We start from the raw sequence: 25,327 nt of genomic DNA, 5'->3' as shown, positions 1-25,327 counted from the left end.
TTGCATTTCCAAGGGAATATGTTCTGTTTTGTTCAAGATTAATATTTCTGAGACACACCCCAGTTACACTGATGCATTGCTTAATTCGGTCAATTACATAACTGAAGGAATTCTATGACTTTCGTAGCAGCAACCATAAAGACAATGCAGCAGATACTGGAGTGGAACTGAGGACAAGTGCTAACTACCTCAGCCACATTCCACTTTAATAATGGACTTGAAACTATATGAAACACTCTGCTGTGGCATAGGAGGTGGATTTTTGATCCCTTGCTTCTTCCAAGTACCAGAACACAGGATTATTCCCTGTGGACTGAAATAGATGCAGTCACTTCTGTCTCGTTCTGTTTGAAAGTCATTGGTTGAAAGATGCAAACTTCACAGGTTTAAGTCTGCAGTGATATGATACTGGTCCTGGGACAAAATCGCTGTAGCAAGTGCTCTCCCACACACACACACCTACACAGACACAGACACACACATTGTACATCCCATTAACATATCATAGTATACTTCCAACAGAAGGTTAGGCTGCCTTATTGATCATCAAAAAGATGAAGGGACAGTCCATCACTTTCCCTTTGCCACTCTTAAATCCGTTACCTGGGCTCCTCAAAGCACCACTAGCAGCTAATTACTCTCTCTCATGCCCCTTGTGCTCTCTCTAGTCTGTAGCTAATGATAAACTATCTCCATCGATAGGTCCTTAACTTCAGAGAGACCTAAAATGACACTTTGGTCTGTTTGGATTATTTTATTGATGACTGTAAATAAATCAAGCAAGGGTAGGTTTCCTTGCATTTCTTCCTGTTGCCTCGGTGCCACTAGAGTGCTTCTATCTGTCTCATGCACGTTAGGGTCAGCACCACACCAAATCACATTTGTCCCCTCCGTTAATGTCACAGCCTTAAAGCAACATATCATCACAGTGCGGAGCTTGGTCTAACTGTAATTGAAAAGGCCCAAGGGGAATTCCTGGGTTGTGTGTGGGGCCCCCTAACCCTCGCCACCCTACATCCATCATTGTAGAGTTAGGCCCTAGGGTGTTCTTGTAACGCTGAAGGTTAACAGCGAGATCGCCACTTATAGCTTTCGAAAATGTGACCCCATGGGCCCCCAGTACCGATACGAGCACTAGACTTCGGCTGCTGCTGATACCAGCTTCATGTTAAGTACATATTAATTTGACGGTCACATACCAAGGAGGGCAAGCTTGAGTGAGTCAACGCATCCATGTTCAGTGAATGGATGGACTTCAATAGGGATGTGATCAGAAACAGAATCCTTCCTTCAGATGTTGAGTTCACAGGCTTGATTACACAGCCGCCTTGCAATGCATACTGCAACAGATAAAATTAAACACTCGTGATTACACACTGCTTTGAAACATCCTGGACCGTGATCAATCTGATCCCTTTTTTAAGTTCAACCTCAAACGACAGAGATTTGAGAACATACAAAAAGTATTCAAAAGCTGTATCTCACAACAGAACTGAATTGTTGCTAATGAAATGTGATAGTTTTGAGAGACAGCAAAGACAACAGGCACTTAGGGTCTCTTTGCACTGTTTTTGTAAAATCTAAGGCATCACACTCTTTAGGCCTCATGATCAAAGCCTTTGTAATATTTTCTAACAAACGCTTCAAATGCATTCTGTAAAATGTGAATCATTAAGCAGAGGCTCTGAAACCTAAGTGATCATTTTTCAAAAATTACATACTGTAGAACTATTAAGAAGCACAGCTGAAGACAAAGGCATCAACTTCTGCTCCAATGTGCAGATTTAAGCATATTCATCTGACTCTTCACATACATGAAAGCTAGCAGCTGCCCTTGCCAGCAAGTGGAGGACATTAAGGCTCAGCCTGGTTGATCTCTGATGACAAGGGTCTGGAGGAGTGATTAGAAGCAAGGGGACCAAAGTTATGGTCATTCCCTTAAAAGGATGGCATTGCATCTCATAGGCCTGGAGCTTGCAGGAGCTGAAAGATCTTCAAAGGTCCGCTCACCCCATACAACCTAGTGTAACTCCCCAAAAAACCTTGGAAGTATGAATTTTTAAAGAATTAAAAAAAAAAAAAAAATTTATTTTCCTCGTGCATTGCGACAGACCACGACAAATACTGCAGGCCATATCTGAAAAACTTTTGCTTTCGGTTTGTTGTTTATTCTGTGCATGATATTATCATTGTCAGTCATCTGGTAACCTCCTGAGCTTACCAGCTCATAGGAGACCATTAAAGTCTCCATGATTTCTCAGAAACTGGCTCATCGGAAACTGTCAAAAATATCTGTTATGTAAGGCATGGATAATAAATGAAAAAAAGGGAAATCTTTTAAGAACCATCCACAGGGGCAAATTGCAATTCATCAAAAGACAAATATGCATCAGATATGAGGATAGGCGGGGCCTTCCTCTCTATCCTGCTGCATATCGGCTGTTCAGCGTTATTCAGTTTTTGGCGAAATCTGCCAACAATAGCTGGAGAGCTGAGTGTTCCAGGGGCTTGGGCTTAAGTTGACAGTGGAGCGACCGTTGGGAAGAGTGAATAGGAGCCTGGTTTAATAAGCCTTGGTACACGCTGGACTACACAGGGGGCTGGCACCACTGAAATCAAAAAACTGCAGTGCAGATGAAGATAAGGAAAAATCTAAAGGATCAGTCTGGTCAAATCATAAGAACACAGCGCTAGGATTCTACATTCCTATTCACCATTTTATGGTTTGTAAACACGTGTATATAATTATAATGATTGCATTGTCTTACATAAGAGCCTGCTTCTGCGTGGTGTGTTTTAAAGGCTTATTAATTGTCAAGCTGTCAAATTAACACAGGCTTAGAAATTAAACAATTACATTACTAATGTTCACTGAGAAGAGCGAGTGACATGAGGTACATACTCATTTCACTCCATGGTTTCATCTTATTGACAGGTGCATTATATATTGTTCAGTCTTTTACGTTCAAATCAATCTCTCTTCATTGTTACAATTGCCCTCATTGTGCATTGTTAGCATCATTGATGCCTGGATGCCAACCCCCGCAGTAGCTACCATTCTCCAGCTGGAAAGCAAATGTAAAATAAATAAATAAATAAAGCAGCAGTGTGGCTACAGCCAGTTTACCATGTGGGGTTGCAATTTTCCATGGAAAGAGGGGACGTGTACAGAAAAAGCAGATATATGAGTCAAGTTTCATGCATGTCTGGAGGAGAATCTGGCAGAGGACACCTACTTACCATGGAACTACACTGGCAGAGATTAGGGGGCCATCATGAAGGAGCCATAGAGGGTGAAGATAGCCAGGAGCTGCAGGGATAGAGATAGATGAGACAGAGGAACAAGAGGACCTGGTATAAAAAAAAAGAGGGTGGGGCAGAGAAGGGTGGATAAAAAGAAAGCAAGTTGGGGAGCAACAACACCACTGGCTTGACCTGGGGAGGATGGGGAAAAAGCCAGATATCCAATTAAAATCACACTTTGTCAGTCAGAGTCTACGCTGACACAGCCTCTCCAGCCTCTCCAGCCTGAGCCCAGCGCTGCTAAACCTTACTTGGAAAAATATGGGAGCTGCACAGTGTAAGTTACGCAAGATGTCATACATGGTTATGATGATGCATAAAACGAAAGACCTGGTGTGACAAAGCAGCCCACCCCCTGGTACGCAGCTGGAGCTCAACCCAAGTATGGCATAACATCGACCCGGGGGGGTGGGGTGGGGTGGGGGGGGTAGATGGGGGGGGCTAGAACGCAATTCAATGGGTCCCAAGGTGAAATGGATTTATTTACATTAAATTTATGTATACTCTGTATACCCTGTCCAAAATGGTGCCTGCGCTTGTTGCTAGGCAGAGTGCAAGAGGAAAGATGGCGGCGGACAAGTGGCAAACTGGGAAGCGGAGGTCTAATCAGTTGTGATTACTGGGGGGAAGGGTGTGGCAGGGTTCAATGATTATGGAATATTACCACGGCTTGGTCAGAATACACGACGGCAAGGCTACATACTGTAGTGAGTCTGGGCTGTTACCCTTTGGCTTTATACATGTCCTTACACAACAAATGCGAAACCAGTTTTCTATATATAAACACAAATGCTTCTTTGAGCACAAAATAATGTTTGATCACCTCCACTGTGTTTTAGACATTTACTATTTTTAGAAATGAGGAGAAAAGGGCAGAATGTGGCAGTACATACAATAGTTGGGGTTTAGATGAAATTGAGATGAGCTCTGAGAAAAGAAATACAGAATATCTTGAGACTTATTTCAAAACATTGATACTACAGTAACACCAAAAGCATTTCATGTGAGCTATTGATAAGGTTATGAACACAAGAGAAAATTATCTCACGAATTTGATTCATCACATCATTAAAGTACACTGATCAAAGCCAACCCAGTTCACCTCAATTTACTTGAAGAAAGAAGCACTTCACAATTGAAACATTTGACATCCACCACTTGAAATGATCTATCTTAGACCATATCATAGCTACTACTCACCACAAAATGTTCAATTTGGTTAGAATTATTTCATAAAGTGAAATTAATGATTCTAAATCCTGAGTAGGAGGCAGCCGTATTTTTATCAGGTGCACATTCACTACTCGTTAGCCATAAATAGTTAAATAAAAAAATATAACGCTCTTACACAGTTTTAACTGTTATCAAAACTGAAATCCATATTCTCAAACTTTTAAATGATTGACAGAAAGGCGCCTAATGGAAAGATAAAAATGAAAATTTACTGCTGTCAAATTTGAGAGGGATTTGCAAAATGCATCATCCAAAATATCTGGCTCTCCTTAAAGATGTATCCCCATGAGCATCATGTGCAACATATACTTTTAACCAGGTCAGAGAGTGCATAAACAAGTTTATTACAGCGTTGCACCATCTTGAGAACAATTACACTTGAAGCACATAAAATGTAGTTGCTTACTTTGAATGTTTCACATAGAAATATGACTGAGAATTAAAACAGTATTTTTAAAACAAGTCTTTTTGCATTGTTCTTTAATATATATAAATGTCTAATAATATAAGTGGCTTGGTAGGCTTATCCTACTTGTATTTTGTCTTATAAAAAACATCCAAATAACAGCACCACAACCAAAGCCTGCTGAACTTTTAAAGGACCTAATGTGTATTAAAATAGTTTATACTGAAAGGAAAACATATTCTTATACAGACTTGAAGCATTCGCCTCATGTACTTTTGTGGCCATCCAGACAACTGCCCCTCCATCAAACCCTCTAGAATAAAGAACCTCCTTATTACGGCTAGTCAGCTGTCAGATCAGTGTAAGCATATATTTCAAAGAAATGTAAAATTAGTGCCCTTTTGACCTGATTTCCTTTTGATATGGGTGAAGCAAATTGGCATATATAATGGCAGACATTATTCGTATGTTTAATGGTATAAAATGCTGACATCCATACATACAAGTACAAAGTGTAAAGCTTTGCTAGAGGCAGTGGAGCATTCATCATAATTGTGACCCATCCGACCTCCACAATAATCAAGCTAATGCCGTATACTTTCCTGAGCAGGATGAGGACAGATACTTAGTGTGCAACATCATCTTTAGCTATACACCATTAAATGCCCCATTAACTGTACTTCAACCTGTTCAGTCAGTCTCCCGTTTAATATTGTTAGAGAGGGGTGTCATTTCTGACGTAGGAGTGTAAACTAAAGCTGTATGACAATAATAACTCACTACAGATGAGTTCAGGCTCTGCACCAGGATTAGTAACGAAACTGAATTCAAACTCTGCCGAGAAGGAGGCAGGCTTCGAAACCAAACTTCCTCAGTGCATTTCTCTAAAATAATGAGGTGCTTGTTGAAATTTACATTCCACAATACAAAAACCAAGCAAACATGAATATGTCAGCAAAGCTGGAACTTGGGGAAGTGAACCCCTCAAAAAGTGTGTGCACCCAAAAAGAAGCATAACTCACATCACTTTTTTAAAGCTTTTTTACAACTTTTTCAACATTTATCACTGGACAGATGAAACAGGATGACACAGATCTGTCAACCCGTCAATGTGTCAGTGAACAGTGAAATCCATCAAATCTATTGATTCAGACTCAAAGTGAGGAGCTCAGAATTAATCCTTTATAGGGTAAATAAAAATGTTCAGTTTGTATTATGAATAAAATAATGATAGGAGTAATAATGGACTGCTTAGCCTATTTGGACATTACAATGTTTTGAAGATAATTTGGACAGATTTGTGTTTGCAGTTAGCTTGCATTCAAGGTGAGACCTTATAGTGTGTGTGTGTGAGTGTGCGTGAGTGTGCGTTAGTGAGTGCGTGAACAAGAGAGAGAGAAAGGAAGAGAGACAGAAAGAAAAATATAAATCAAGTGAAAATAATCAATAGGCTGTAAGATCAGAAAGGAAGCAAAAAGAAACACGGGGATGTGAGTCATTCAGAGAGAATGCGCATCACTTTGCGGCACATACACCTGTATATGCTTGTATTATACACCTGTATCCCAAAAAACACGCGCATTCATGGCGCAGTTAAGAAAGAAAATTAAAAATCCGAGAGGACCATCACATTTTAGGACGTGAGGGAGTTTTAACTCAAACAAATCAATTTAAACACATTTTGTGTTAAAGGCCTGGTCAGTTCCTGAGGCCACACCTATAAACACAGGATAATACTGTGTGTTAGAACCCTACGTTTACAGGCGGTGCATTGGTTTGCGCAAAATTGCAAATCTGCAAATATGGCGTGGGCTAGTAGAATTTATACAATTAAAAAAAGAAAAGAAAAAGAAAAAAGTTTGAGCTCACGATGAAAATGCATTGATTGGGTTTAACCACACACGCCTGATCAAAGAGAATATAGACACTTTAATAAAATATAGAATACATAATTAATTATACAGTAGGCCTATGTACAGTAGAACTGTATGCTAATTAAACGTTTTTAACAGAATCACGAACACTGTGGTTTATGCTCACACTGGCCTTACTTTGTACAGAAATGTGAAATATAGATATAATACAAACAAGAATACGAATGTGTAATGGGGGGGGGGGCTTAATCAAGGGGAGAAAAAAACCTACTGAGCCTCGCAGTATTTTAATGACATACAAATCATGCTCCAGGCCCATCACAGGCTTATTAGGTCTCAGAATTTAATGTGAGGAAAGATGTTTCAGATATTTATTTCATCTTTAGACATACATAAAGACATGAATAATGTTTCTATACTTCCCGACATAGCCTACATTACACCTAGTTTACATTCAACAAAGACCCCTACACTGAGGGTTACATTCAGCAAGACTTTTCCTTTTACTTTCCAGTAATAACCTATAAGTTGAGAAGACTCAAGAGGCAGATTTCCATAAAATCCTTTGTCATTTTTTTGTCTCACTTAATATCGATATCTTTAATACTTATGCAACACAGCGAACAATTATGCATACACACTTGGTAAAAGTTCCTATAACCCACTGTGGGGAGATGTAGCTACAGGCTACAAGCCTAACCCAACCAAACAAACAGGCCTCACAACAACAGATAAAGCTCGTCACATTTCGCAATGCAATATTTCAATAGGATGACTCAGGACGTGTCACAAAATATTTGATACAACATTCACAAAAATACAGAGAGTAATAGAGATACAGCTGTAACTTTTAGGTTATAACATGGAAAAATAGGCCCAAAAAAAATTGTAAGCCGCTCACGTGTCCCGACAGGAACTCAGAGGGACGGGATGTTATTACATTGCTTTGGTGGGAAAGAGTCCACGCCGCTGTGGCATGTGTACCATCCATTCACAATACTTTTCTGAAAGGGAGAAGTGGAGGGGAAAGTCCTTGAGCTCTGGGCAAACGTGTGACCTGTCTGGCCGCAGGGGTACTGTGAGGACTGGGATCTGTAGCTGCCTCTCTGTAGCAACAAAGGGTCCAAGAGGGGCTGTGACCTGTGTGTGGAGTAGTCCAAACTGCTGTCAAACGTGTGATGGAAACGTGACCTCGAGGTCGACTGGTCTCGACTCTCTGGGGACAGGGGGACATCTTGAGCTGAGGTGGGGGGGTGAGAGGGGCTGATCTGGGTTCCATCCGGGACTCGGGTCGACCTGGCGTCAGCAATGTGACCCCCGTCACCAGGTCGCGCGTCGCCGCTTTTGGCTACGTGGGCCTTGTTGCAGTGGAGCTTCATATGCTTTCGCAAGGAGCTTGGGTGGGTGTAACACTTGTCGCAGCCCCTGACCTTGCACATGTAGGGTTTATCACTGGAGTGCACGTGAGAGTGCTTCTTTCTGTCGCTGCTGTTCGCAAACCTCCGGTTGCAGCCCTCGAACTCACATTTAAAAGGTTTTTCACCTAAACGTGCAAAGAGAGAAATGACGGCGGGTTACGAATATGCTCACAGGCCCGTGTTTCCTCTCTCTGGCCATATATTCTCCTACTGTAGCCTAAGTCAACTGAGTGCACTCCTATAACAATGTCAGGCTATATGAAAAGTGATCCTAAAACCCCAAAACCTGCACACCCAGGCTTCACAGTAAAATCACTATGTCATCTCCTGCTTTCAGTCAGTGACTCTGCAAACCCGGAGCCGCTTTTCAGGCCACAGCAGCTTTGGCTGTAATTGTTTTAAATTACCACATTCTTACAGTAGACATTGTTTCTAATTTGCAAAAACGAATGAGTCATTGAAATGCAGAGTTCAAATTAGTTGCTGAATCTTTTCTGCAGCCCTGATCGCAACAAGTGAGGCAGTTCATCTGCGCAGTAAATCAGCAAGGCTGTGGTTAAAGATGCATTAGATTATGATGAACTTGCAGACAGCAAATGCAAAGATTTGTTTAAATGGAGTTATCATGCATAGAGTGAATTATGGTTATCAAGATGCTAATTGATCTTCTGGCACAAAAGTGCCTGCAGCTGCGCGCCTCTGTCCCTCCTGCACTCCCACACTGATGTAGCGGGCAACCAGCAAGAGCCGGACTCTTTAACAGTTTCTGTTAAATTGTCATTTATGGGCCTGCATGTTAATGGATGCCAATCTTTGGAAAGTTCAAAAAAATGTTAATAGGCTTATATTTTTCTGACATAAATGATGTCTAATTAACACACCACGCATGTGCAGTTGTGAAATAACAAATGTCCACTTTCTTTCTCTATTCTCTTTGCTTTCATCAGGAAAACAATTTACAGCACAAATAAAAGGGGGCGCCTGATAAATATAATTTTATTCTGCAGTCCTTTTTTTTCTGACGGCCATTCACTTCATTTGATAATTATATTTTCAATTTAAATACCTACATTTCAATATAATTACACCTTGTGAGATCCCGTTTCTACTACAACCCCTAATCTGTGTGAAAATAAAAGATTTCACTGTAAATCCTTATTGTTCTGTTCTCTTAGGGGTGTTTAGAAGGAAAATGCAAAGTAAGTCAACATTTTATGACATACTTTGACATATGGCATCATTTCACAGTGCTTCGTGACAAGTAACAGGCCCATCAAAAGCGAGGACAAGGCACTAAAAATAAAATGATCTTTATGAAATGTGACTCATTTTGTTTAGGCAGATAATTATTTTCTTTTGCTGACTGAGGTCAACCGTTTTACTCGCCTTTTTATTTCCTGCTACATCACTGTGTGATGTGCTCTGTTAGTGTTCCTCAGCACAGGAGATGAGTCCCTGGGAGGCAGAGACAGCGTAACGGCTACGTCACAACTCTCCGGTGTCCCAGCATTTATTTAATAATTTCACTGAATGAAGTGGGAGAGGCACCCAAACCACTAGGCCTGCAGACTGTACTCGTTTGTAACTGGCTTACTACTTACTACACATGTGGTTCCTGCATGGAGCCTAAATGTTTTTCTCCTGGTAAACCAGGCAGTGACAGAGACGGCAAGAAGCAGCACGAGAAGCTTTGCATAACAACATTAATAATTATAACAATGTGGGCCTAAAAAAACAGCACCATGCAATAATAATAATAATAATAATAATAATAATAATAAAGTAGAAAATTTCCATGAATTAAATAATGAAAAATAAAAAACATGTTCACACAGATAAACAATGTAAAACTGATAAATAGTAATGACAGAGTTCGTGAAATTGAAAACACTGACCACATTTTTATTAAAATTTCACTTATCACAAAATATATCAGCATCTTTATGAATATTATTATTATTGTAGTTGCTGTTATTTAATTCTGTGTTGTATTATGATCATGAACTAACCTGTATGAGTCCTCTTGTGGATCTTTAGATTTTCTGATCGTGCAAAAACTTTCTCACAGCCGTGAAAGGGGCATGGAAAGGGCTTTTCCCCTGTGTGGACTCTGACGTGGTTCACCAGCTTGTATTTGGCTTTGAAAGGCTTCCTGTCCCTCGCACAATTCTCCCAGTGACACACATATTCAGAGTGCTCGGGTCCTCCGACATGCTCCACTGTCACATGGGTGACAAGTTCATACATGGTCCCGAAGGCTCTGGAGCAAGGCAGCTTCCCAGCCCCCTCTTGGCCGTCACTCCACTTGCACACCAGCTCATGCTTCACTGTTTGTTTAGAGCACCTGAGGAAAGCGTCGCCTCCTCCACGCTGAATTGCCATGTTCAGGGGTTTGTACAAACCCAGGAATTGTGTGACAAGTTGTTGCTGGCTGTTTCCCTTGGGGCTGATAGTTTGGCTATAAGGGTGAGTCCGGGTGAGGAGGTCGCCAGGTAAACCCAGCATCATCTGGCTGCCGAGATCTCGAGATGCGTCGGTGGAGGCGTGGGCCTGCTCCTGATAACTTGAGAAAAAAGCATGGCTTCTGTTGTCTCTGCAGCCAGCAAAGTCACGATACCTTCCAATCCCGCCATGTTGGTTTGCTCTTGATGCCAGTTGATCAGTGACGGGTGGCATGCCGGCTCCAGAAAGATTGGCTCCAATGATAATGCCCCTAGGGCTGTGCTCTAACCGGTGGCTGGGGTATCCAGAGTCTGAAAAATTGGGAACCGAATGGTCAACATATGCACTGGACCTCGTCTCGGGGTAGTCTCGCAAATTGTGCGAGGGGCAGAGTTTTAAGGAACTGCCAGTGGGGTGTCCCATGTGCTCTCCTGCCAAAGGTGGCAGCACCACGCTGAGTTCAGTATTGCTCTCCCCGGGGTTGACGCAAGAGAGAGGGCAGCCACTAAACCTCGAAAGGCTTGTCATGTTGTGTTGTGAGTTTGGCTATGGGTTTGCAAAATCAACCAATTCAGCACTCAGGATACACCTAGAAATTCTGTTTCCATGTTCCGTGTTGTATATCATCTGCATGTGAAATTCTTGGCCGTGAACTTCGCAGAAGTAGGAACCAGACTCAATTTCGTTAAAGTTGGTGTGAGTCCCATGCCGTTCACTTTGCCCTCTTGATTTGTGGCAATAACCGTGGTAGTAAAAATGCTTCGAAACAGGCCATGGTGCAATATAAAAGCACAGCAGGCAAACCTGCTTTTAAAAAGGGAGCTGTGGGATTGGTTGGAATGCGCTGTGATTGACAGGCGCTGGGCTTGTTTTAAAAGGGACACGCAGGCGTTCACTGCACGACTCCGTTTTCAAATGTCGCACAGAAAATGCTTTGAAATGTGCCGCGATATTCCCAAATATTGCTGCCTCTTTAACTTCAGGCGCCTTCTTATAAGTCCCCTCATCTAAATCTCTGTATATGAAAATTTACAGGTTACTGTGTAATACTAATCATCTGATGAAAGTCAAGTGATTAAATGCAGACACGAGCAGAACACGAGACAATCACAGCCTATCTACCATCTTTTATTTCACTGGAAATCTTGCCAAAGCAAATGTCCCACTCCTGCCCTGCAAGAATAACAGAGAGACTGGCCATTGCGTGTCCAGGCCAATTATTGTCAAGACTTTCATTTTGAGTCGACTGCCACATTTGAAAACAGTGAAAGTCACAGGAAACTGATTCTAACTATCAAATCAGCTATTTGAAATAATTGAAAATACATTTGTCTGTAATTAGCCTGCACAATCATAAAGAGTAAGGCATCATTTTTTTTTAATGTAAATGAGGTTACACGCTCTCACGGTAGTATTGCATTACAATTTTATTTTGTAGTAGCTTATGCATTTTCATTAAGGTACAAAATCACTTGTTGGCATCATGTCCTAAGAAAAATTTAACTTAAACTTTTAAACTTTGGTAAAGCAACAAGTAGTTTTACAAGACGCACCGCACAACCAATATTTCATAATCATCTTCTTGGAAAAAAAGTTATTTCAGACAGAAAGGCCTATTTCCCAGCTGTGTCACTGGGGGATACTACAGAACAGGATGTACTATTTTACCTTTGTATCCAGTGTTAACAGTTTCCATACATAAACCATTTCTTATTAAGCTGAAATAAATTAATAATCATCAAAAGCAGGATGGTACACAGTAAAATTAGTTACGTAAAATGGAAATGCTGAAACATGACAAAACAGCAGTGGATAGGCTCCACTGTTCCAAGGAAACTCAGATAAACTTTCTTACTTTGAGGTGCTGTGAGGACAGCAGCTTCAAGCCCTGCATGCTCCTGTAGTGCAGCACATATTTCTGCACGTCTCCTCGTTTTGACATGGCTCTGATTCTATCAGCGCACTTTCCTCCACCAAGACCACTTTAGCCAAATTCCTTTATCTGTTGCTTTTATTTAAATCTACAAAAGGTGGCATGGGCCCCGAACTGCAGCTTATACGTTTAAGGGGAAAACCCCCTTATTTCCAAAGACTGTAGCTGGCGGAATTTTCAACTTTTTCCTAAAAAAAAAAAAAAAAAAAAAAAAAAGGGGGGGGGGAGAAAAATCCTTTTCCACATTGTTATGCTGACGTCACTTGCAGTGGATCCTAGGCAGAGACAAAGCGTGGGGCCCACTTGACATTAAGTGCCGCAAAATAGTAGACAGGCCCAGAACCGGCCTAATTCTGTCATGATTGTAATGGACGCTCATGTTTGTCAACCTTTAACCCGATGCATTTCCGAAAATGATTGAGGGTTGAAGGCCAATAAACCTAAAGTTGCCAATCTGTCATTCAGAGAGCATAAAGGACTGACGGACCTGCGCCCCAAATAATCCCAGGTTCTCATTTGCAGCGAAAGGGCAAAACAAGAAACAGGGCCATCTAGAATAACTGCACCTTTATGATTTAATATGATAGACCACGCCGATTCTATGAGGCTGTTTAGGCTCACATTTTCAATAACAGAGCCACAGCAAGTGAGGTCTGCGCTACAGGCCTATTTGATAGCTACAGTATATAATATTTTGCAATATACTATTAAAGGACTTAGTTTATTTAATTGCTCATAACAACCAAAATTGCTATTATGTTCTAATGGGCCATAATGTGGTCATAACTTAATTAGACTTTAGCCTAATAAGCAGTTTTCAATAAATTACAATTCAATTCATTTATCTGCAATACAGTATGTAAATCAGGTAATAACAACATAATCAGCTAAATGAGTGAGTAAATTTGGTAATTTTTTCCCCCAAAATTTGTCATATAAGTTTAACCAAATTTTAATTTCATAGGATTAATATTGGAGTGCTACGGTTAGCTTCAGCTAAAAATAAGAGAATTATAAAAGTAATGGCAAAGACATGTAAATATGTACTGCGAGTATTCCCGTAATATTTGTTAAATTTAATCAAATATGCCGAATAGGCTACACGACAATGTAGCATTTCAAATTTAGACACTACTGGAGTGTTTATATAACTTCAGCTTCAATATCTACATTGTGACAAATTGTATCATTTTGACATCTGCAATCCCTTCCAGCCCTCCAGCTTTATGAGTTCGGTCACTTATGTTGGTTGCTTGACAGGCCAGACTAAATCCTAGTGACTGTTGCATACAAAATGTCACTCCCAACAATCAAAACATTCATGTCAGGGAATACGTTTTACATCCATGAGGTCCAAGTCACTCCCTGTACAGTGAAAATGGACCAAATGATTAACAAAGGTGCTATGCAGAGAGGAAATGAAACAGAACTGAAAATGAAGACCAGAGTTATAGTGTGACACCATGTTGTAGACTGGACTGAAAATTCTAACAATCTTATTTTTTCAACCCGGGATTGCGATGAGAAGAATTATTTTTAAAATAACCCGTTTAGGAAAACTATTTGCACAAAAGCGGTAAACGTATACACACACGTATATAACAATATGTGTAAATATGCATGTTTATCTAAAATAAACTAGTACTAGTGTGTATAAGAATCACCAGAGATTGCTCTTGGTGATTAATGTCAATGTAACACAAAAAATTTAAGAGAGAAGGCTTGGCAGCACAAAATTATTTCATCAGGTATCCAAATCTGTGTGTGTGTGTGTGTGTGTGAGACTGACAGACAAAGTTATTGTGAGTTCATATATGCGGTACAAACAGTGTGTGTGTATGTTTACACAACTGCGTGCATTAGTGTGGAGTGTGCTGAGATATTATAATTGATGAGGGATGGCAGTGCACAGTCTTGCCATGACTTTATGAAATTTAGATGAATTAACAGGTTTGGGATGAGTCCATTTGCAGACAGATGCTCCAGTAAATCACAGCAAGAAGTCAATTAGCCCTCTCCATCAGCCATATGAAGGCAAACTACAAGTACTGTAACAGTCACTCAAGACCCAACTGTCCATATAATTTATGAAATATAGATAACAAAATATGGTGTTGTACTATATACATGTATAAACCTGAGTGAAGCAAATAAGGAAAGAAAGCATTTCTGAAAGCATGTTTCTCCCACGACAAACAAATAAACAAAAATGTACCAAGCAAAAATATGCCCGATAGCGATGCAATATGCAGTCAAGCCTTACATTGTGAAATTCCAAATTACAAGACAGTTAAATTGTGATTCGTCATGAAAAGCTTAGTATCTAGGGTGAGAAAATCCAAGTAAGCTGCTTCACTTACTCAGAAATGGAAAACAACATCTGATATCAGCTACATGTATTTGAAAATATAATACATAATGTAAATATCTGTTTTGTGAAAACTCAAAGCATTCTGAAAATACGTAGATGCTAAAGTTTCATGCATACACAGTAATTCCGCTGAAAAATAAATGTGAGCCAAAATTGTATTTTATTTTATTATTTCTTTTGTATGTATGAAATCTACTGGGTTATGGTATGATTGCAGACCAGAACCTGAGCCTTTACACTCTTGTGGGCTCCGCAGAATCTAAGAGAACTGAGCCACATGTCATGGAGAATTGCATCTCATGCAGCACACAGAAAACAACAATTCATTTTCTTATTAAATCGAAGCACAGGCAGAGTCTGGGAGTTGGGACATGCCACATTAAACAACAGCAAAAACCTGCTACTTCATTCAGACAATGTCCATTTAAGCAAAACAGTGAATCACTGTAGCTATCATTCATTAAACTGTGCGGTTGGGATACACTAACTATTTTCTGTCTTTTCAAAATGTGAATAAAGAAAACACATGTACAGTTGAATGTGATAAATGGAAGTAATGGGTTAATGGTTTTGCTGTTGGTTTAGGGATATGAAGCTTTCACTTTTGTCTGGTCACTATTGAGTTAACTTCCAGTCCACACACTTGTCTATAGCACTAGCGGCCTGAGCCAGCCAAACATAGTGTAGGCTAAAAGCCAGACAACATGGACTAAAAAAATTACCCGACTTTGCTGTAAGGAAAAAGCCAGACGACTGGGCTGCCATAGGCCAATTTATTCATATAAGAAAATAATTATCATGCATCTAAGGTCATTTATCAAATGATGCACTGAAATAACCTTTATAGCTGCTGACTCGAACACATCTAGTTAGAATAAATGTATAAAAGGGAGTTGTTTACCATTTAGGCTGATGCTTTTGTTCTGCTCTTTTCCAACAGCATGGGCTTACTGTCACAGAGCTATGCACACGACAATATTGTGAGATTTTAAGGTAACGCGCATGCTCAGTTCAGGGAAGGTTATGTTATAAGTAAAGGGCTACCCCAGCGCCCAATGAGGTAATCCCAGCAGAGATAACTAAATAATCAAACCATACATACCGCAGTCCTGCAGAATAACCTGCTATAATTAATCACGTTGCAATACGCCTACGCTTATACGTTATCATTAAAGATTTGAGCTGTGTCAGACGAATTAAACCAAGGAAAACACAGGTCTAAACTACTCCATATAATCACTTTACGCAATTAAAATGAACACCTCGATTTTTTTTAAATTATAGCTTACAAAACTGTGTAAGTGCAAAACTAGAAAAAATAACTGTGCAAAATTAACCAGAATTAAACTGATATGTCAAAGAATAGAGGTGAAAATGTCAGTGACCGGAGGGCGGCATGCGAGAAGCGGTGTAAAATATTTGGCTAAAAATGTCTGGTGAAAGTGAGGCAAACGTTTAGCAAAGGTGCAGCTCTATAAGAGAAATATACAGCTGCCTTTCCCCCCACTTTTAAAGTTTCCCCATTTTCTATTGTCTATTCAAAATACCATAAATGCGCCAAGGCAGTCTGCTCCTTGCTCCTTTCAGGCAAGGAGACGTGGATTCATTTAAGAAAAAAAAAAAAATTAAGAAAAATATATCACCTCATAGCCTATTCTTGCTTTCCTGACTTTAGATTGGTTTCGATCCTGGGGAAATACGTATAATAGGAAAATAAGTGTATGAAGTCCCCAATTGTCAAATTCCACATTTTTAAATTAAATTGAATAATAAATAGCAGTATAGCAGAGGAAATCTGCAAGTGGTTTTAAATGTAACTTTCAAGCAACAGCTGCTTAACATTAGGCCTATTTGATGACAGCTCCCCTTTTTCCCAGCAAGAGCTCAGCGCCTACTCTGCTGCTCTGTCGCTCACTAACATTTGTGACTCATCTAAACCATGTTACTTAATTATTTCATAGTGATAATATGCCTGCAAATACACGGCACATAACCTTAAGTGGCGTACGGAGCCTTCACGTTTCAACAAGCCAATAAAATATGGAGGGAATATAGGAAACTTAACAAGCTGCTTGTCACTTGTGAAAGTTCACAAAGGTCTCCATAAATCTCACACTGCAAAACTGCAAAGGCAAACTCCGTTAACTGTGTGTGTGTGTGTGTGTGTGTGTGTGTGTGTGTGTGTGTGTGTGGTAGGCCTACACTTTGAGTGTGTGCGTGTGTCTTTTTGTGCACGCGGAAGCTGTGTGAGAAGACGAGTGTGTGAGAGTGAAGGGAGGAGTAAACTGAGAGGCTATGCCTTCGTGGTGAGAGAGAGAGGGGGAGAGGGAGAGAGAGACAGAGACAGAGACAGAGAGAGAGAGAGAGAGAGAGAGAGAGAGGCAGACGGGGGGGCAGCTTACGGAGGAAAAGAGATGAAGTGAATCTCATTCGTCGTTTTGCTTCAAGATAAATTGTTGAGATTATGTACAAAAATCGCAAGTGTGCACTAATGTGAGCGACGGCCATAAAAAACAGAGCTATGCAGCTCCGTGACACAATTAAATTACCATATGAGTAACAGGCCTAAGCACTGAGCTACGTTAACTTGAAGAAAACTAAATCCCATGCAACCTCCACGGGCAAAATATAATAAACTGTAGATTTACACACTTCCACAGCATGCAGTTCACACAGGCCTAACTCGTGTCCCCTCTTTACCGGCACAGAAAGACGACGGATAAGTCAGAAAACTCACCTTTTCAATCTATAACTCTTTCTCGAGGAAATGTTCTGGGAGTGAATGCGGTAGGATGAGGGCGAAAGCAGAATGAAGGAGTGATTTGAAGAATTTTTTTCTCTTTTTTTTGGGTCCAGATCCCCTAAAATAAAGAATGTGAGCTCCTTCCTGGGACAGATTGAGGGGGAAAGGATGTGAAAGGCTTGGAGTTAAAAAGCGCCGCTTGAAGCACTCAGCGCGTCTCTGAACTTGATCAGATTTTATGTGTCCTGCAGCGAGTCAGCGGCAGCCCTGTGAAACTTGCTCAATGGCACGAATTTTTGGCTGAGCGAAAAAATCTCAGGATATTACAATTACTGCCATCTTTCTTTCTGTCTTTTATTCCTCCGTCTTACACCCTATAGAGCTTTTGCAAGAAAAAATACCCCCCTCCCCTTTCAAGCGGCTTCAAGAAAGCCACATTTTGGAACTGTGCCAAGTACATTCAAGTTTTCAGTTAATAAGAGCCAAACTGGTCACATAAAAGAGACAAATAAGTCAATATATAGATAGACAGACAGACAGACAGACAGACAGACAGACAGACAGACAGACAGACAGACAGATAGATAGATAGATAGATAGATAGATAGATAGATAGATAGATAGATAGATAGATAGATAGATAGATAGATAGATAGATAGATAGCCTACACTAACAAAAGTTAAACTTGCCTTCAAAATAAAACTTTTCTTTAAATCTAAACATGACAAACCATGTTATGTTGCAGAATAGCTTTATTGATACAAACGCTATGTGTAAAATAATATTATTGCTCCACTAAAACTTTGAACGGTTGTTAAAAAAAGCTGCAGTATTTTATTATCCTGCACAGATTCTAGTCATTTTTCTTTTCTCAAAGTGTTTGGGAGTTTCTTGAGGTGCACGGATCAGGCACGGCTGCACGAGAGGTGCACTACTCATAACACGTACTATAGGATCTGCGCTACACTGCTCCGTTATACCTGCAAAATAATGCCTGTAGGAGCCAATCAAATGAAACCAATTGAGACGACCTGCCATCTTCAATACCAAACGGTGCCAATCACCAGAAATCTAGCCAATTAACACCCTCCTTCGCAGTCACGTGTCAGAGGGGTAGCTGAGCGCCGATTGGCTGCCGTGGCACTGCCTCCCGAGTTCATTTATGTTCTGGGAGTGAGTGATTGACTTTATCAGTCCAAGGACATCATTCGCCTGGAAAGGGGGGGAAGTTTGATCCTCTTTCTCACGGATCGCAGTCAACGGGAGTTTTTTTCTCCCAACTCTTTACGCATAGGATTTTTCCCTGTTTGGCTTGGTTTGTTTTTTATTTTAGGGTTTTTCGCTAAACGTGGTAAATCTCGGCGCGGTGTCTGCAGCTTGCGCGCTCCGCTAAACTGGATTTTAATTTTCTTTTCTGTTTTCTTCCCGTCTCCTAAGTTTGCTTTAAGCTCATGACTATGCTTCTTGATAGCGGTCCGCAGTTTGCATCGTTAGGAGTGGGGGGTTTCGGGACACCACGGCACCACGAAATCGGGAACAGAGACCCGAGCCTGGGACTGAATCCCTTCACCGATTCCTCCCACTCCGCAGCTTTCAAAATCAGCCCCGTGGCTCACGATATCGCCTCCAGCCAGACATCAGCTTTCACCCCGCAAGCCACTGGATATGCAGCTGCCCTGGGACACTCTCACGGCGGGCAGGTGGGCTCGTACGGTGGGGGAGCGTTCAATTCAACACGGGACTTTCTCTTCCGGAACCGGAGCGTTGGAGAGTCCACAGCGCCGAGCGCCCAGCATGGGATCTTTGCGGCTTCAGCGGGGAGCCTCCACGGACCGCCCGGGATCAGCGATAACCCCGGACATCTGTTGTTTCCAGGACTTCACGACCAGGCGGTGAGCCACACTTCACCGAGTGGACATGTCGTTAACAGCCAAATGCATCTTGGCTTACGCGGGGACATTTTTGGAAGACCTGATCCTTATCGTCCAGTCGCAAGCCCTCGGACGGACCCCTACGGGGCTCAGCTCCACAACTACAACCATCCTATCAATATGAACATGGGGATGAATGTGCCGACACACCACGGTCCAGGGGCCTTCTTTAGATACATGAGACAACCAATCAAACAAGAATTATCCTGCAAATGGATAGACGAGAACCAGATGAACAGACCCAAAAAGACTTGCGACAGGACTTTCAGCACCATGCACGAGATGGTCACTCATGTGTCCATGGAGCATGTCGGCGGCCCCGAGCAGAGCAACCACGTCTGCTTCTGGGAGGACTGCCCGAGAGAAGGGAAATCTTTTAAGGCCAAGTACAAACTCGTCAACCACATCCGTGTGCATACGGGCGAGAAACCGTTCCCATGCCCGTTCCCCGGATGTGGGAAAATATTCGCCAGATCGGAAAATTTGAAAATCCACAAAAGAACACATACAGGTAGGCACAAACAATACCACGGCATGACGTGCGTAAAATAAACATTTCAAAAGTGAACAGGCATGGTCTGTCTCAGACACTGTTCCAGAGTGCTAAGAAAACAAGAGTGAATGCTTTTGTTGTTTACAAGAACAATTAGAGAACTTCATCATGCTGCACATCTTAGTTATGTTCTTAAATTGTTGCCTGTGCAGTTTTTCTGCAGTATGTCCAAACACACTGATAGATTAGGCTCAATAATGCAGAAAGTGTAATGTGGTTCTGTTGAGTAACTTTGGTGTGTTGTTGAGCCTCGTTAATTCTTTTAGCCTCTGTGCTCAGAAGTTGTGTGTGATGTATAAAGGCAGATACTTCACTCACTTGTCAGAGTTTAATTCGCAGCATTAGGGTATTCAGACAAGGCTTGGGACTCTTGTGATTTCTCAACGTCCTATTTACAATTATTCAATTTCTGGATGAGTTTATAATTCTCACCCTCGCTCGGCTACTGCTCAGAGCAGAAATGCCCTGTTGATTCAGTGTTTACTATGTAGGCTAAGAGCAGAGGCAGGCCAGTAGTAGCATGAAGGAGCAGGCCTCTTGAATAAATAAAGCCTGACAGAGCAGCGTGTAGTAGTGGAACTGTATCTATGTCGACCCCCGAAAATCTAGGTTACACTGTTATATAATAGGCTGCAGACAATTTACATCTTCGTGCTTCGGGTTTTACATGTGCTGTTACAATAGGAGTTTGTTTGTGCGGGCTATTCACGGTGTGTGTTTAATCCTGCAGGTGAGAAGCCGTTTAAGTGTGAATTTGATGGCTGTGACAGACGCTTCGCCAACAGCAGCGACAGGAAAAAGCACATGCATGTGCACACATCAGACAAGCCATACATCTGCAAAGTGTGCGACAAGTCATACACACACCCCAGCTCTCTCAGGAAACACATGAAGGTAATTAACGTCTTCATTACTCCTTAAACACATTAACACACACACACACACACACACACACACACCCCTCCTTTCTCCTCTTCCACAGACAGGGACTATCACAACTTCAGGTATTTCTTAAGCACTGATGTAACACTGTCATACTACGAAAAAAATACCATGTTAGATGTAATTTAGTCTATGAGTGACACTTCACCGCTTGTTTAATTAAACAATTGAAATAGTGAGTGAGTTGGGAATATTTCACTTGTCTGTCATTCTTTGAGACCAGATTTATTTGTTTGATAAAAAATAACCTGCTTTCAAGGCAAGTGTTGCAATTATCTCTCTTTATGTATATATATATATTTTATTTATTATACACTAACTTTAAGCAAAACTACATTTTAAGACGTGTTTTTTTTCAGTGTAGAAGTTGCCGTGTCTGTTTCAAGTTTGCTGTGTGTTTACTGTTATAGTTGTCCTATAAAATCCGGAGTTAATCCTCATTTAACTCCAACACCCTTCTACAAGCTACTTGAAATGCACTGTTAGTGTATGAATGGATATTATAGGCTACACCAGTCTCAGTAACTCACAGTTCATTTCCTGATTTTTTTTTTTTTTGCAGGTACATGAGTCTCAAGGATCTGAATCGTCTCCAGCAGCAAGCTCTGGATACGAGTCGTCCACACCGCCAGTACTGGTCTCAGCCAGCACCGAAGACCCGACAAAAACACCGCCGTCAGCCGTACAAAACACGTCTGGCCACAGCGAAGGACTGGCACCCAACTTTAATGAATGGTACGTTTGAAGTCAGAGGAACAAACTCTCCCTCAATGTGGACCACGGGGTTGAGGATAAATGAGGATAAAAACCTTAAAAACTATTCCTGTTCACTTCACACACACAGAGCACACACCGACAGTGACATACACACATAAACATACAGACACACACACACACACACACTCTGTCAGACACACACAAGTGGGATTGGGACAACAACAACAGCAACAGCAACAACAACAACAACAACAACAGGAGATGAGAGCAAAAGCCAGCACCAAGCAGGCCACGTCCGTTCTCAGGATCACGAAATTTGACTTTTATTCCGCAGTTTTGAGGAAATCAAATAAATCACAAATAAATAAACGTAATACTTTCTCAGTATAAATAAATGTTTTTTTATCTTTTAGTTTACAGATTTCAGAAAAAAATGTTTTATTTTTCATTTTATGTATTTTCTCAAATTTTTATTTAAAAAAAAAGAATAAAAAAGGAAGATTATTTCATGCTGTTTTATATGAGGGTGACACGCTACTGTCGCCTCTTCAATTGATTGTTGGAACTTCAAACAGTCTTAAGAAACGTGCCAAAGTCTTTGTCATGAACTTGAACACAGAAAAAAAAAATCATAAATAAATATTATACTCGTGAATGTATTTCCTTGTTTGATGGGGTCGAATCTGTTGTCAACGTCCGTTTTCAGGTGGAGAAATGTGGTATTAGGTTACGATTGTTACCGTTGAATATAACGTTGCCTTTTGTTAATACCGTTGTAAATACATATCCATGATGCCATATTTATCAATTTGTAATTTAATTATGGGTATAAGTTCTGAAACTTAAATGATATTTATGGAAATGTTTTCTAACAAGAACTGTACAGTTTTGGTCATAACCAGCTTAACATTGAACAAATGATAAACTCTAAAGCGCCAACATCGCGATTGTATCCTTCTGTTTTTTCTTTTTAACCAATAGGCCTACATGTGTCTTATTTGGATCGAAGAAATCATCTATATGAATATTATGGATTTGTCTATATATAATGCAGATATTTCCGTCACTTTTATTTTCTTTATGAGACCATTGACATGTAAATCATTGACTTTGTAGAACTGAGTTCAGTTGAGCTGAGAAGCTATAAAACGGTTCTGTTGATATCTTTATTTTTGGTTAAATTTAAACTTTTTGTGTATTTTACTTTTATAGAATCAGAAATAGATGTCAATTCGTAGCATAAACTCAGTATTGGAAAGAAAAAAAAAAGAATAAACCCATCAGCCTATTGCACTCCTATACAGGTCTTAGACGAGTGTGCGAAGTTCATGATTTCCAAATCAAGGTGACAGTATTTTGAGTATTTCAAATTCGGGTCAAGCACCCAGATATATGCGCCAGTATGGCAATCTTTATAGTTCCAGCAATGTCTTTGTGCAAGTATGTTTAAATGTGTGCATCGGCAACAATGGAACTGTCACAACACAGTATCTTCAAAAATAAAAAAAGTTTTTTGTCTGTCAGCTTGCATTGTTTTAAATGTAATTCTTCTGTGAAACTAAGCGTGTTATTTGTTGTGGTGTTGCATATAGAGCAGTTTGATTACACATTTGCTTGTTTTGTGTGAATAACTTGTCAAGATGACATTTTTTGTGTTTAACAAAATTTAGTGGAGGGGATTCTAGATCTTATGTGGGTTGGGGGAGAATACGTTCAGTGGTTAAAAAAAAAAAGAAAAAAAAGGAGTTACAGCATTGCATTGTAACCTATTCTCAAGAATTAAATATTATGCATAAACAAAGTATATTGTACTCATATGAGAACAATTTCAGACCACCAGCACTACTTTTAAAATAAAATGTAAAAAACGGTACCTCGTGACAGTGATATATGAAATAAGTTTATTTAAATAATTTAAGGAATATATGTTTTATATGCTATTTTCTATACCTTAATTTAAAAAAAAGTACTTTTTCTTATTCCCACCACCTTTCTGCCCCATGTCCAGAGGTCAGAGAAAAATATCTGATGTATAAACACAGCTAGAATGTGATGTTGTAACACTTTCTGGGAGAAATGGGTCACACTCCAAGTTATTCCTGAAGAGCAAAAATGTTTTACTGATGAACTGTGTCACTGTGCCACATTGAGGCAAACCATGTTACAACAAGCAGGCCTATGCGTTAGCCTATTTAGCTGCCAGAGGCAAAGGTTCCTTGTACTTTTTAGGCTACTGTATGTTGGTTGATTTGTTTTACCAACTATTTATGAAGAAATGTGAACGGAAAACTTTGACTGAAATTAAAAAAAACATGATGAAAAGCGACTTTCAGACTGCGACGTTGATTATTATGATTACCATGTTGTTCTGCTCCCTGCATCTTTACGCATGAAGCCGACACTGTTTGTCATGGTGTTTGTATCAGACTTGTAGAAGTCACTTGAACTTGACACTGATTAAGGCGCCATCTTAGTATCTTGGCTGTGTGCGTGCGTGTGTGTGTATGCGTGTGTGTTTGTGTGTGTGTGTGTGTGTGTGAGTGTGTGTGTGTGTGTGAATGGGAATAATAGGGGGGGTTAGATGGGGAGGTGGGTCATCCGTCCATGGCTAAAAAAGTTGCACAGGCAAAGTTTTTTTTTTTTTAAGCTCATTTAAAAGAACGAGCGCTTACAGATAATAAAGCTAACGTGCAGACTAGAAGACGGGCAACTGAGGACACTGTGTGACCGTGAAAGTAGAGGGGGGATACGTTGCCAAAAGTGGCGCTGCCTCAGCGTCTCCCACTACCCGATTAACAAGGAACCGCTTCATAAAAACAACCAAAGGAGTTACCACACATCAATGGACGCCATAATAAGCATTTAAACGGCGAAAAAAATCAGCCTGAATCACAACAGCCGCTCATGCACAGGCCTGAAATCTCCAATATTATACAGTATCATTTACCCAGTGTTTCAGAAAACTATATCTGGTTAAATGCAGAAAAAACAACAAAATGAGCATAGTGTGTTATTTGACAGACTGCTATAAAATGAAGACATTACTGTTTTACTTCCCACTGGAGTCTAAACCAGAGGAGTATTTATACCCCCCACCCCCCCACCCCACAAGGTGCTTGAAATCCCCCACAACCCCCCAAATATCCAACTATAAACAGATTTAGGAATATTGATTCAAATTCTGTTTTCTGACTTTTGCGCAAGCGCACCCTTCGCATTCCGTTTGATTTCATTTCTCTTCACCCCCACCTTCCCCCTTTCCCCTGCTTTCCTCCCCCATCCCACCCTCCTCCTCCTCCCCCTCCCTTCCTCCCTGCTCCCGGCTCGTCTAGTCGCACTTTTCAAGTTCCTCCTCTCAGACACCGTGACGTCAAATAACCGAGACCCGGCTCTCTCCGAAGCACGGCGGGTACACATGGAGGCTGCATATTTTTTACGCAAGCATCTGGGATGTGCTAAA

General features: G+C 40.7%; 3 protein-coding genes across 14 annotated transcripts in view; 1 reads left to right on the top strand and 2 right to left on the bottom strand.

Moving 5' to 3' along the window:
• LOC130173325 (uncharacterized) overlaps positions 1 to 25,327 on the bottom strand; it is a 92,183-nt gene that overhangs the window by 27,919 nt on the left and 38,937 nt on the right. For 9 of the 12 annotated variants that reach the window (XR_008828399.1, XR_008828400.1, XR_008828401.1 and 6 more), the window contains exons 3-4: positions 3,241 to 3,351; positions 1,200 to 1,340 (exon numbers count right to left, since the gene is read on the bottom strand). The gene's annotated coding sequence lies outside the window, so the exon portion shown is untranslated. Of the gene's footprint in view, positions 1 to 1,199; positions 1,341 to 3,240; positions 3,352 to 17,717; positions 18,151 to 25,327 lie in introns of those variants that run through there. The other 3 variants (XM_056382472.1, XM_056382475.1, XM_056382473.1) reach the window with 3 other exon arrangements.
• Positions 4,860 to 11,623, bottom strand: zic6 (zic family member 6). The gene is made up of 2 exons (XM_056382468.1): positions 10,244 to 11,623; positions 4,860 to 8,359 (listed from the first exon to the last, which is right to left on the bottom strand). Exons 1-2 carry the CDS (start codon positions 11,202 to 11,204, stop codon positions 7,734 to 7,736), a joined length of 1,587 nt encoding a protein of 528 aa, XP_056238443.1. The 5' UTR covers positions 11,205 to 11,623; the 3' UTR covers positions 4,860 to 7,733.
• Positions 18,908 to 24,193, top strand: zic3 (zic family member 3 heterotaxy 1 (odd-paired homolog, Drosophila)). The gene is made up of 3 exons (XM_056382469.1): positions 18,908 to 20,166; positions 20,939 to 21,102; positions 21,713 to 24,193. The coding sequence occupies exons 1-3, from the start codon at positions 19,176 to 19,178 to the stop codon at positions 21,893 to 21,895; spliced, it is 1,338 nt and encodes a 445-aa protein (XP_056238444.1). The 5' UTR covers positions 18,908 to 19,175; the 3' UTR covers positions 21,896 to 24,193.

Source organism: Seriola aureovittata, chromosome 8 (genome assembly GCF_021018895.1).
Source record: "Seriola aureovittata isolate HTS-2021-v1 ecotype China chromosome 8, ASM2101889v1, whole genome shotgun sequence".
NCBI lineage: Eukaryota > Metazoa > Chordata > Actinopteri > Carangiformes > Carangidae > Seriola > Seriola aureovittata.
Note: the sequence above shows the minus strand (reverse complement) of the source record. Positions and strands in the feature narration are given on the sequence as shown.

What these genes read in the sequence shown, in the direction of transcription:
- zic6 (XM_056382468.1), bottom strand. Translation starts at nt 11,204, where the DNA reads ATGACAAGCCTTTCGAGGTTTAGTGGCTGCCCTCTCTCTTGCGTCAAC. An exon ending in CCACAAGAGGACTCATACAG is followed by an intron (nt 8,360 to 10,243) that starts GTTAGTTCATGA and finishes TTGCACGTTTAG; the next exon opens with GTGAAAAACCTTTTAAATGT.
- zic3 (XM_056382469.1), top strand. Translation starts at nt 19,176, where the DNA reads ATGACTATGCTTCTTGATAGCGGTCCGCAGTTTGCATCGTTAGGAGTG. An exon ending in CCACAAAAGAACACATACAG is followed by an intron (nt 20,167 to 20,938) that starts GTAGGCACAAAC and finishes TTAATCCTGCAG; the next exon opens with GTGAGAAGCCGTTTAAGTGT. An exon ending in CTCTCAGGAAACACATGAAG is followed by an intron (nt 21,103 to 21,712) that starts GTAATTAACGTC and finishes TTTTTTTTGCAG; the next exon opens with GTACATGAGTCTCAAGGATC.